The sequence below is a fragment of the Amia ocellicauda genome, chromosome 11 (genome assembly GCF_036373705.1).
Source record: "Amia ocellicauda isolate fAmiCal2 chromosome 11, fAmiCal2.hap1, whole genome shotgun sequence".
Taxonomy (NCBI): Eukaryota; Metazoa; Chordata; class Actinopteri; order Amiiformes; family Amiidae; genus Amia; species Amia ocellicauda.
In genome coordinates, this window is record NC_089860.1 from 33168520 (window position 1) to 33182240 (window position 13721).

The window sequence follows — 13721 nt, forward strand, 5'->3', positions numbered from 1 at the left end:
GATTTCATACCAGAGACAGAATATGAATACAAATGCCCCAATTATATAATCAAACTCTTTACCCCTCGAGCAATCCGTGAAGATTTATTGCCGTTAAAGATTTTCTCGACACACTACGGTGTCCAACACAATAGTTTGTAGTAAGTACAGAAATATGTGATGTATCTATATCTCTAGTGCATCTGTTGGAGAATGGCCAAGATTTGACTGACATTTCCCTTGGGCAATTCCAGCACAGTAAAATTTCCTGTTTCCCATTCCCAGTCTGTGTGCAGAACTTAACCATCGCAAGCCGCGCAAGAAAAGAACGAAACAAAAACATCCGGACAACGTTGTGCACAAATCAATCCATCAATCAAGCCGAGCCATTAACCGCCTTCATTTCCTCACACCGAGTCGACCAAGATCCAATTGAAACTTACCCAACCTCCAGGCGGTCACTGCAGGAAGGCAGCCAAGACCGGCCCGGCATCCAGACGGAGAAAACACATCCAGAATAAAAACACGCTGGAGTTAAACCTGCTCTCGAGACCTTTCCTGGGCATGAAAAAAATTTCATTCCAACCCTGTCTTACATCTCATTCCAATTATTTATTCCTACAAAGGAAAAAGAACTAAAGATTACCATGTGGTGCCGTATAACGAAACGGAAAAGGCCATTGGAAGCAAATAAACCGGTGCTTTTCTCAATTTGGATTCTGAAGACGAATAAATACCTAGTGTTTTAACAAGATTTTGAAAGCAAGGTGCACCTGCGATGTGCAGTCTTTCTGCTTACGTCATCGTGAAAATCAAGCTCGGCCGTCTCCCTGCGGTCATCATTATTAAGCGAAGACGCTGTAAGTGAAGACTGGCCGGAGGTTAAGCAATTCCTTTAATAAATCTTTCAACAGCTGGGAGCCGCCTTGCTCACCGTCTCCTCTTTCACCCTCCAACCCGCGTGGCCAGTTCACTCTGAAACCCCTCCACCCTAAGTGAATCGGAAAGAGTGATGACTGACGGGCGCCCCTCGCATGACGAATGCTACTGCCAATACTGGAATGTCTTGTCATTTAAAATAATACCCAGAGTCTCTGGGAGAGAGCGAAGCGATTCCTTCTTCCTCGGAAAACGCTGTGATAATCAAAATGCTGCGATCGTAATAGCATGTTACCCTGCTCGGACGCGTGTGTGGCATCGATGAGAGAGCACTGACCTCTGAGCTCACTAGCTTTTGCTCTCACCACACTACGGCACTGAAAAGCTTCTCTGTTGTCATCTTTTATAACCTTACGCTGTCCACTACTTGATCGAAACTATAAATTAGCCATTTGGGGAAAATAAATAGATAAAACTTAGTCCAATAAACCAATCCAGACTAAAACACACAGAAATCTTCTGTTTACGGTCCTGTGATGCCCTTTTTATTCAATCAGGAAAGGATTCCATGCATTTGGCATTTGGCATTCTTGGTGAACTAGTAAAGGGACAAATTGAAAAAGAGACTCTTATTTTTCCTACATTTAAATATTATCCTTTGATTTGTTTGTTTTATGATTAGGTTTAGGCAAAAACAGGTGTGAAAGACTTAAGAACATGGCCAAATATGGAACAACCTGAAAGAGGGATTGGATTCAATTCTTGTAATTATTTTGGGGTATTTATAAGTCTGTGATGATCCTGGATTTCTCTTCTCTTCCCAACAGCCCTTCCTTCCCCTCCCTCCGGCGTTGCTCTCCTGAACTGCGGCAGCAATGATATGGTGATCGGATGGAGGCTGCCGGCCAACAACGGTGGCGATGCTGTCCGGGGCTACTTCGTAGACCAGATGGACGTCTCGGAGGGCATTTGGCACGAAGTGAATGTGAAACCCATCGCGAAAAGGATCTTCCAGGTGCAGTAAACATATCTCTGAATCCTGCGTCACGCTGGGTAGGATAACAAGAGACTTTCAGACAACAAATTCAAACCTTTGAGTCGGGTGATTTGGAAGTGAAAGTGACACTACTTGAGATGCTCACAGCCAGGTAGATGGAAGGGTGAACTGGGTTGAGGCAGGAATAGGGTGTCTGAAGACTTTTGCTATTGTTGAACAGCGGTTGCTTGGAATAGGTGGGAAAAACAGGCTTTGGATTTCATTACAGTTGATGCACCATTTAAGGAAGGCAGGAAGTCAAACAGTAAGAATTAAAAACTTTCCGTTTACATGATCACCATATATTACAATGAAAAAGAGCTTTATAGTGCTTTACATAGAGGCCTCTTCATACATCCAAATAAAGGAATTAAAAGCCTTCCACTGCTATTTAATGCAAAGCCTTGACACGGCTCTGCCCCCTGCGTGCTTTTTGTGACATAAAACTGCAAGCCTGAACTCAGAACTGGGAAATGCACACTTATTTTAAAAAAAAATACTGTAATAGTTTAAGAGTTCAGTTTTTCCACCTCCAGACCCTGTAATATTGCAGAGCGAGAGCTAGTAGGAACTCATTTTACCTCTGGAAAGGAAGATGGATAATTCATTTTCCCAGCTTGTCTTCTGCCTGCCAGTAAAGCTTGAGTCGTTAGAGGTGGCTTGATAAGACTGAGAACAAAGTGCAGCGTAGGGCTCACCTCACCTATGATACAGGTCCACATCATTTGTACATACAGTGGATTCCACACTTTTGTACTCATAATCAATCATCCCGGAGGCCTTTGAATGCAGTCGTCGTCATTATCAGCTTCTCATTCTCAGCCGAGTCTCTTGGCCTTCCCTGCACTGCCCTCCGTTGGAAAAGACCGGGATCGAGATTGTGGTTTAATTTGAGCTGGTGGCCCGGTAATCAATTCCTCCTGACTCTAAAATAAGCTGACTCTTTTCTTCCCCCCCCCCTCCTCTCTGTGGATTATTCAAATTAAATAAAAATAATTAAACATATCGATTTTCAAACATGCCGCTCGGAACGTTTTTGGCTTTTTCACCATCAATGTAAATTAATTTCGCCTACATTTTCTTCTCGTTTAACAGTCAGACTGCATACGAGCCCATCATGCCTCATTAGAAAAGGGGCTGTAATGCAAAGCGATTGGATTTGTTTCTCTTTAAGTAAATTAGGATTTATTAGCGCTCCGGGGATGGGATTCTGCAGGGATCTGATGCCCCCTAGCGGCCACGAGTAGTCGGATCTTAAAACCCACAAAGATGATGGGGTCACAATGCAGGGACATACCCAAACAAAGAATATATTTAAATATTTTTCTAAATCAACACTGCAGGAACAAATTTGCAGCTTTTACATAACCAGACTGCATCGAATAGGGAGATAAACATTTAGATATACTACAACAAAAGGCACATTTAATGACAAATCCAATTACAGGGGGTACAAAATGCACAATTTTGATCCATTGTTATGTTAAAAAGGAGAGATCTAGGATACGATAGCTCTAATAATTTTCGACTGTCAAACTAGCTCACTGTTGAAACGTATTCCTGTGGCACAGTTCCCTCTCCCCCAGTTCCGATATGGACATGCTTCTGTCACAAAAAAATCTCATCTCTTATAAGACTGGCAGCTACTTAACCTTTCATTTCGGCGTCTGGTTCCATAAGCCTGCTACTCATTTCTACACACATCTGAAAGCATTAGGCAAAGACCATCACTGGCAGTGATGTGTTGAGTCTGTGTCTGGGCAGGAAGGGCCCTGAGGGACACATAAAAACTTAAGAAAGTGTCCAATCGAGAGGAAGCCATTCGCCCCATCGTGCTCGTTTGGTGTCCATTAATAACTAAGTGATCAAGGATCCTATCCAGTCTGTTTTTGAATGTTCCCAAATTGTCTCTTCAGCCACATCGCTGGGGAGTTTGTTCAGATTGTGACGCCTCTCTGTCTGAAGAAGTGTCTCCTGTTTTCTGTCTTGAATGCCTTGAAGCCCAATTTCCATTTGTGTCCCCGGGTGCGTGTGTCCCTGCTGATCTGAAAAAGCTCCTCTGGTTTGACGTGGCCCTCTGCATCTCATTGGGCAGTAAAGGAAATATGAAACTGTCTTTACAATAAAACAAAAAAGTGAATGGACACTCAGACTGGCAACAGAAACAATAACTATTTGACTGTAGTAAAGATCACAGCCATCTGAAAGCAGGATAGCAAAAATTAGAAACAATATTCGAGGGACAAAAACGTTGACGGAGACCAAATCAAGCATTTGACCCATTCGCCAATTGCAAACTACAGATTCAATAAGGACAGCATTTTGTTCTGGCACAATTCTTCTTTCTATCATTTTCTTTTACAAAGAAAACACTGTGGTTTCATTTGCAGTTGGCAGGGGGTTCACAGCTTTGATGTGGTCCGGGCAAGATCTGCCAGCCTTGCGTCCACATAAATTTCATTATTCCTGAACGCAATGTACAGAACACACACGGACAGGGGCGCACTGTGAACAACAAAGGTAAAGAGTGACATTCACACCAGGGCAGAAGAAGGAGGTTCTCGTTTCTCTGAAATTCAATTTGACGGGTTTCCTTGCCCTGACATCTTTGCTCTAACCTCACACATCATCTATGACCTCACATGACATGTTTTCTTTGTCACCTGCCCCTCTCCCTCCCTCTTATCTTCAAGGTTAGCCACCTGCAAGAAGGTCAGTTCTACCGGTTCAGGGTCTTTGCCATGAACATCGTCGGTACCGGAAAGCCCTCCAAGCCCAGTGACCCGTTCTTGTGCGAAGAATGGAAGATGCCTGAACCCGGTAATGAGTCACCTTGTGTCTGATGAAGTCATTTGGCCTTTTCTATTACACAGGATCTGCTGCAGATGCTCAATTAGAGGAGCTAATGTGTATACCGTGCTGGGGGAGCGCTGGACCACTGCACTGTGTTTTGAGGTGCGGGTGTTTATGTGCCAAGCTTTGGTGTTCTTGACCTTATATTCCTCCTCATTCTTGACATTGAGCAAATTAATTCTGGAAAACATGCCACGGGCAGATGTGATTATTCCTATCCACTTTGTTCAGTACACCTCATTAATTATAAGGACTGGATTCCTGCCATGTCGTTAATAATTGAGAAAGGAATGATTGTTAAACATGAGTTACTCCACTTTTGCTGAAAGTGAAGGGGTAGGCAAAGCCACTTGTCCTGTCCATAGTGGCTGTGCTTCTGATCACCTCAGCTGGGGGAGAGCTCACGAGAGGCTTGACTGATCTTCTGTGTATGGACAGGCTGGTTAATCTTCCAACCCATTGATTTAAACTACATCTTGTAATCCTAAAATGTTTAAGTATGAATGACATTTGGTACTGCTGTTATTTATTTATTTGCAGAGGCCCTTAGCCAGAGTAACTTACAGCTGTCACAATAAATCCAATTATGATGTTTAGCTGTTTCTGCCCCGTGTGCTCTGCAGGATGCCCCTACGACGTGGTGCCCAGAGAGGTGCGCAGGAACTCGCTGGTCTTGCTCTGGGAGAAGCCACTGTACTGCGGCCACAGCCCAGTCACCAGCTACCTCGTGGAGATGTGCAGCGGGGAGGGTGCGGACAACTGGGAAGCACTGATGGAGGAGCCCACCGACAAGACGTACTTTAAGGTCAGCGACCAATCTAACCTGTCTGCTGGATGAGGGGAATATTCAGGGGTCTACTGAGGGACCCCCTGACCCCCACCAACTCATTACACTCCAGTAATGTGTGTAGGTTGCATGTGATCCTGCCATGATTTTACACACCTTTCATTGGTGAATTTCTCAGAATTCCCATTCCAAACAGATGTATCACATCACACTTCAAGAAAGATATCGCTGCTCTAGAGGCAGTTCAGAGGAGAGCAACCAGACTTATTCCAGGTCTGAAGGGAATGTCCTACTGAGAGACTGAGGACCTGAACCTCTTCACCCTGGAACAGAGGAGACTACGTGGGGACTTGATCCAAGTCTTCAAAATCATGAAAGGCATCGACCACATCAAACCAGAGGAGCTTTTCCAGATCAGCAGGGACACATGCACCCGGGGACACAAATGGAAATTGGGCTTCAAGGCATTCAAGACAGAAAACAGGAGACACTTCTTCACACAGAGAGGCGTCACAATCTGAACAAACTCCCCAGCGATGTGGCTGAAGAGACAATTTGGGAACATTCAGAAACAGACTGGATAGGATCCTTGATCACTTAGTTATTAATGGACACCAAACGAGCACGATGGGGCGAATGGGCTGCTCTCGATTGGACACTTTCTTATGTTCTTATGTTCTTATCAGATATATAGTACAAATATTTGTGTTTTTGATTTCTAAATAACCTGAAAGCAGGATCTCTTTGTGTTCCAGACACACGCACAATGCAGATAGAAGAGCGTCTTTTTACAAGGTTTTGAAAATACTTCTCGAGTCTCCATTGTGGCGACTGTATTATCACTCCGACATCTCAACCGTTTTGCTGCGTTGCCATGGTATTTTCTTAGCAGGGATCCTGACGACACGTTTGTAGAAAATCTTGAGAGAAATTCCTTAGTTGCACAAGGTTAATCCATTAATCCATTCCTCAGCCGGGGGCTCATGGTTTTAAACTCATCTCGGAGAATTCTGTGGAAGTGATGCAGGCGCTGTTTTCAGAGGGAGAAAAACAGCAGCATCTTTATTTTTAGGCAGGGGTGGGTGGGAGGACCAACAAGTTTAGAAAATGAAAGGCATTCTCCAAAACACAGTACACAGCGTGCTTTACCACGTTCGCAGGTGTCTGGTCTCGAGGCGGGCGAGATTTACAAATTTCGAGTGTCTGCGGTGAACTCTGCGGGGGTCGGACAGCCCTCCCTGCCATCAGAGGAGATCAGAGCAGAAGCAAAACCAGGTGAAGCACAGCGCCTGACAGATAGAGCCCAGTGGGGCCGTGGGAGGCCCCCAGAAGGGCCACAGCACTTTAACGTACAAATATTACCCATCCATCCCATCCTGACACTTGCATCATTCACTAAATCCCAAGGTTCTACACCAATCACGACAGCATGGTGTTTTTAATGTATAAATACAATAAAAAAAGAGAGAAAATAAAGCACTTGTCTTACAGGACTGCTTGATGTACAGTTTCTACGGTTATTTATCTTTAAAGTGACATTCATTTAGATTTAAGGAACATTAGGACATTATCAATCACAGACACGCTGAAGGCGATTAAGCAAATGCGAGTCAAACACAAAGAACCCAAACATTTTCTCTCTCTCTCTCTCTTTTTCCCAACACAGACTAATTGTACTTTCAAAACATAGCTACAGACAATTTGGTGTATTGTTGTCACTTTCCAGCGCGTTACAGCAAAATGAACTATTTTGTTTAGTTTGGTTTATCCGAAATTGTGTTGCTGGGAAGCCTTTATTTGATTAGAAAGAATAAATCAGCTTTGTATTGAAGACCTCGCCTCCATTTCACAAAAGAAGGCCCAGTAACATTTTTTTTTTGTTGTTAAAGCAAATTGACCATGAAAAAAAACAAAAACAAAATGACAATAAACGAAAATCAAAGCTTCCTCTAACTCGGAGCTAATTTACAGCAGTATTGACGCAGTATTGGTTTTGTTTATACCTTAAGTGGTATTGTTTTCAGGAGTAATCCAATAACCTCACGTTCAGGGAATTTGTGCTTTGCTTCTCACAGCAATACGAACACATTTGTTTTTCATTAGGTGTGAAAGATATTGAAATCGGGGTTGATGAGGATGGATTCATATTCCTGGCCTTCGAAACGCCGGAGATGAACGACTCGAGCCAGTTCGTCTGGACCAAGAACTACAGGGATGCCATCGACAGCGGGAGAGCCAGGATTGAATCCACAGATAACAAGTAATCTCTTGTTACAAGCATCATGGAAAATTATCTTTTTATTTTAGTTTTTTCCAATGCTTACTTCAATAGAAAATATTTGAAAACACAGATGAATATTTGGATGCGTTCAGCAATGTTTGAGTTTGTTTAGCAAACACTTCCAAACACTTCACTGGTTTACAATTGTACTTTACTTGACTTTGTATAAGACCACAAAACCCACAAACATCCTTTAAAACAGTCAGACATTGGTTGGAATACATTTATACATTTATACATTTATTTATGAATGAACGAATGAATGAATGGCAAGTTCAATATAGTTGATGATCGATACTAGAAACTCACTGGGGAGAGGAACTATTGTTAGAGTTTAGTTCCCCAAATGTGAGACCCCCATGCCTTTTTAATATGATCTTTGTTCCTCCCTTTCCTTCCCTCAGATCAAAGCTGACCTTCACTAATCCCTCGGAGCAAGACTTGGGGCTGTACACCGTGGAGATCAGCGATATTAACGACATCTCCTCCAGCATCACTTTCACAGATAAAGGTAAGCAGCAATAACGCCTTTGCTGAAGTCTGCTATAGCCACCAGCCTGCTTACAGCTTAGACAGACACTTGTGTTGCGGATCGTGTCTCTTTTTCATTTTGTGTTTCTCTGCCAACAGACCTGGAGAGACTTTTGGACCTTAGCTGGCAAGTGAGAAACCCATGTAAGTTGCTTTTGATCTATATTCCCGTGAGGCGGTGACACATCTGACAAGATCAGACTGACTGAATAATGCAGAATGATTCTTCCAGAGAATATGTACTCTTGCCCCCTTTCTGAAAGCGACTGGACATTTTTTAAGGTTCAGATCAAGAGAGGGGCCAGACTGTAGCAGAAAAACACATAACGAAACACAGATGCCTCTCACCCGTTTCATATACTTTTGTAACAGTGGCTGTGCTGCATTATTGCCAAGCAGGCCACAAACCTTTGCAGTGGCAGCTAGTCCTCGTATGAAAGTCTGAGAATTGTTATTTTATTGTTTTTATTCACCCCCTTAGGAATTGCAAGCTGTTTGCCAGTTGTATAAGGAATTGTTCACTGTTACATCACTAATAGATCCAGAAAATCATCACTTGGCAACTTTGTTACATCCATCATATGCATTAAGGGACATAAAAGTATTTACATAAGGACCCTTTGAGTTTCACCTCGTCTATCTTTTTAAAAATGTATATAAACCAAATGCACGGGGGGTACAGGACCAGACCTGTAAAGCATTGCCAATATACCAATGTTTAAGGGTTGGGGAGTCGCCTAAGTAAGGATTCAGTTAACACATTTAATTCTGGCAACAGTATGGAAGGTTTTATTTTGGTTTTGACAAACAACAATTACCTAGCATGGATGAACAAGGTCTGCCACCGATTCTGATCTCCTGTCCCACGCAGTGATCGGTCTGAAGTCAGGCTGGACCGTGGAGGTGTTTGAGAGAGGGGACGTGCGTCTCTCGCTGCGAGTGGAACCGCTGAGCCCCGCCGCAGAGCTGAAACTGATCTTCAACGATAAGCAGATCACAAGCACCCCGGTGAGTTATTTTCTTTAGAAGGTGTAACACCCCAGCAGATTGTAAATCGCGAAAGAATACAAGTTGACGCAGTGCAGAGGTTACAGCTCAGTCTCGACACACCAGCATCTGTCATACCCACCTCCACCACACTCCCCATGCTTAAGGGACGAGGGAAACAGGAGTTGAACTATCCTAATGTCAAATAGAGATCGACCAGGAAGGGCTTCGATTCCAGAACTGTGTGACTGTCAGCAAGAGCAGAAACCACAACCAACTAAACAAGAAACATTTAAAAAAGTCGTGCCGCACTCTTAGGTTGGTGCACCACATGAAAGCATCCTCCGTACTTAAAATACATTCATAACAACCACATCAAATCACAAGCAAATCAGAGGCTTGACTCGTGCAAACACCGTGATGTGGTTTCTGAGACTGCTGGCTGAGGTAACACATCAGAAATCAGGGAACAGGAGCGAGGGGGTGCTCTGTATGCTGCTGTAAATGCCTTGGGTGACAGCCGTGTCTATTAGAGCCCCCTGCCTCGCTGACGGGGAAAGAATTCAATGCTCCCTCTCTCTCACCTGACAGCCGCTGCCTGTGAAGGCTACGGCAAAAAAGGGTCCCAAGCCTCCACCACTGAATGAACACTTGCAGAAACACAAATGACTTTCCCCATGGCAAGGGGAGGGTGAATGGCATGACAATTTCTCATTTACACATGCCACTGTCACATCAGACACACTGAACTAAACACCCTCCCCAGATCTGCCCAGGTTTTTCTCTGTACCCCATGGTAAGATGGTAACAGCTGCTCCGTTTTGTGCTGGGCATTATGTCTAGATGATCTCGCCATCACGGTTGACCACTTTCATACAGCAGGGCTCCGTAGCACAGAAGTTCACATGGAAACCCGAGCGGCTACCCCTAAGCTGTTTTGAGTTTCCAAAGCGCACTAGATTGATATAAAAGGTACTAAATGCTCCGTGCACCACAACGCGGTGAGGAGGAATACTGATCCAGCACTGAAACTCATTCGCAGAATCGCAAGGTCAATTTCGACAGAGCCAGCGGCCTGGTGGAGGTGTTGATCGACCCGTTTTCGGAGGCGGACGAGGGCTCTTACACGGCCCAGCTGAGAGATGGAAGAGCCAAGAATCAATTCACGCTGGTCCTGGTGGATGAGAGTAAGTGGATCCGACGTTTGGGCACTGAATTTAAAGATCACCTCGGTTTTATTATTACCTAAATTACAGAATACAGAGGCCGATATTTTAGCTGTCTACTTGCAACAAGAGATGATTGTTTTAGTTTATTTTTACCTGCATTTGTTCCTCATGTTCACAGGTTAAGACTCTTCGAAAGCAACTCACTAGTGTTAACTTTCTCAGCCACACAACTTCTACCAAGCATTGAGGATTGTACACTCATTTCAGGGTTGCTGGTGTGATTGCTCCAGAGCAGGGAGGTGAAACATTGAAACTCTTAGCAGGAGTTTCTCTCAGTGCTCTGAGGGAAATAAATGGTATCTATGGAGACTGCAGAAGCCTATTCATGCACAATCAATAGGAGTCTGTTTTTTTTGTTAGTTTAAAATATGTTCAGCCTTCCTCCCAATCTGGAAAATCCATTCTTATCTAATCTCTCTCCTGCTGCCTAGATGTGGAATGAAAATTGCCCTGTTTTCCAATCTCTTCTCCTCCCTAACACAGTGAATTTGGAGCTTGGGGGCGGGGGGGAGGGGGGGGGACTTATTACAGCTTTTACTAGAAACAAACTAGATGCTCAGAAAAACTCATCCTTTTTCCACACTCGTTCACTTTCAACCAATGCAGTAGGAGGTGAATTTCCAAATCTGGGCAGCGCGTTATTGATGGGTTGTTCTCTCTGCAGAATTCAGGCAGACGCTGGCCCAGTCGCGGAGCAACAAGCGGGACTGGACGAGAAAGCAAGGTGAGCTACCCTGGAGGTCACTGACCCTCACAAAGCCGCAGAGACCTGCGCCCCGCTGGCACGTTTCAAACAGGGCAAGGTACAGCGTTGCGGGCGCAGTCAACTCTGCATTTCTCTCAGTGGCTGCCCTTGAAAAGCGTCTGGTGGCCTTTGCTGTTAGTGACAGTTAGATTACCGTTAAAGAAAATAGCATATTGGGCAAACTCTGTCAGCCAGGCACTGAATATTGTAGCAATAATTAATACAGCAATGAATGCACATAATGAATAACCAGCTCAGGATTTCGACCCAGTCTGCACCCATCACATATATTAACGTCTACCATGGGCTGCTTCTAATTGTGTACATGCACTAGCCTGGGCTTGTTTATTTTAAGACGTGTGTTTTGTATGCAATGCAGTCTGTGTTTAATACCGAGACCTAGTCAGGTGACGCCTGGGCTGGTGTTGCGAGGCAGACGACACTTGCTCGGTCCTGAGGGTCTTTGGATGCACTGATGGGTCCTCGGGAGTCAACAGTGCTGCCTCGGATCGGGGTTGCTGTGTAGCACACATCACTGGGGGCCACGACGGAGGGACGGACAGGGAATGCTAAACAAGTATTGTTTTCTAACATAAAAGATATACAGCTCTGGAAAAAATTATCTTAAACATTTTTTTTTTTTTCCTGCTTCCTCGTCCCAGGGCCATATTTCCTGGAGTTCATGTCCTGGAAAGTGACCGAGGACTGTGAAGTTGTCTTCTCATGCAAGGTAATTCGAAAGCAAACGTGTACCTCCTCTACAATTTGAATGAGCGGTCTAGCACTGAAGAGTTTTCTACAGTTAGGTCTTTCCATTCAGGCTGGTCTTTTATGGTTTCCAATTGTTATCCCTACACAGGCCACCAACACGAAGAAGGAAACCAGTCTGAAGTGGTCCAAGGATGGAAGAGAGATCCCCAAAATCGATTATAATCCTCAAACTGGAATCAGTTCCCTAACCATGCCACAGGTAACCCAAATACACACAGAATTAGTGACCAATCTGCTCTACACACCATTACAAACAGTGTTGTTCGGGGGAGTGCGGTCCCACCTTCATTTTAGTTTTAAAGGAGAGACAGTTGACCTGGTTTTAAAATGTGTTTTATGGCAGCGTTCTTCAAATTCTGTCCTTGAGGGCCATAGAGCTTCTGGTTTTCAAGAACACCACACTGCGGAAAGAGACCCAATCTCAACATCGTCAGTCGGCGATGCCCCACACCGAAGACGTGGGTACAAAACAAAATAAACATTCTGAAGCCAAATGGCATATGAGGCATATTCATCACTCCTGACATGATCAAGCACCCGACAGTACGCTGTCAATATGAATTGTCTTTTATTGGATAAACAAACGAACCTGAACAGCAGCCAAAACTCTCTCCGACAGGGAGCTGCTAATTACCGTTTCTGTGAGTGAGCGTCTGACCCAGCGAGCAGCTGATGCTGTGTGTGAACAAAACGGATGTGACTATAAAGCAGAAGCCCAGCCGTGTTTCAGCCCCGACGCCACACAGACAGACATGTTGCTTCATTAAAGAGAGGGACTTTCTGTGTTCACTCTCCAGATGCCTCTTGATCACATTCAAGTTAAGACCGTGGAAAGCATTGAGGTGGAACACATCCCCGTCCCCCCATCTTTGTAATTGTTTATGAGTCAGACAAAACTGGGATGTGTAAGTGTGGGGTGTCCCTTATTGACATATGTGGCGTACCTGTGACACTGTGTTGTTTCACTGTCCCGTCAGATCATGAAGAAAGACGTGGGCATGTATAAAGCTGTGTTGTCTGATGACCGAGGCGAGGACGTCAGTGTCATTGAATTACTGGATGAAGGTGAGATAAACCGAATTACGCCACAGCTTAAACAAACCCTTCTCCGGCAATCTTAGTTATAACGAATTCTGATATTTGTATCCGTTAAAAAAACAAAAGTGTCAATATACAAATGTCCATAGACCCTTTCTTTCCCACATTTATTCACTTCTGTTTTCTTCTTGTCATATTAACATTTTAGCAAAACAGTGACCGTTAGAGCGCGATACAATTGGCAGCCTATCTAGGTCATTTACTCCACCCTCCCAACTGAAAATGTCAAGGTGCCAGACAGGGACCGTGTGGCACAAATCGCATTGAACACTAGCCTCTGCAATTCAGCGCGTGATTATGATGTTATAAAGAGTCAAAAGAGACCTGGTGTTCAAAATTGCTTCAAAGGACATGAGAGTTTTTTGACGAGACAGTGATTTAGATGTAGAAACGGAGGCAGATTAATTCTATGATGGTGAAAACCTCCCTTTACAGCCCACTTTAGAAATCAGAGCCAGCTGAATCCTTTCACCGATATCTGTTCTGCAAATCAGCGGATTTCCATAGGTGAATTGGGAGCACAAACAAACACGGCCGCCTCGCAC

At 44.2% G+C, this 13721-nt stretch overlaps 1 protein-coding gene across 1 annotated transcript in view; it reads left to right on the forward strand.

The window, feature by feature from the left end:
- Positions 1 to 13721, forward strand: part of myom3 (myomesin 3) — a 53811-nt gene that overhangs the window by 34977 nt on the left and 5113 nt on the right. Inside the window, exons 18-30 of the mRNA XM_066717536.1 lie at positions 1686 to 1873; positions 4588 to 4714; positions 5371 to 5552; positions 6695 to 6809; positions 7638 to 7794; positions 8220 to 8326; positions 8446 to 8490; positions 9218 to 9354; positions 10376 to 10520; positions 11227 to 11286; positions 11970 to 12037; positions 12167 to 12277; positions 13056 to 13143. Of these exons, the coding sequence (XP_066573633.1) occupies positions 1686 to 1873; positions 4588 to 4714; positions 5371 to 5552; positions 6695 to 6809; positions 7638 to 7794; positions 8220 to 8326; positions 8446 to 8490; positions 9218 to 9354; positions 10376 to 10520; positions 11227 to 11286; positions 11970 to 12037; positions 12167 to 12277; positions 13056 to 13143 (1530 nt within the window). The remainder of the gene's footprint in view (positions 1 to 1685; positions 1874 to 4587; positions 4715 to 5370; positions 5553 to 6694; positions 6810 to 7637; positions 7795 to 8219; positions 8327 to 8445; positions 8491 to 9217; positions 9355 to 10375; positions 10521 to 11226; positions 11287 to 11969; positions 12038 to 12166; positions 12278 to 13055; positions 13144 to 13721) is intronic.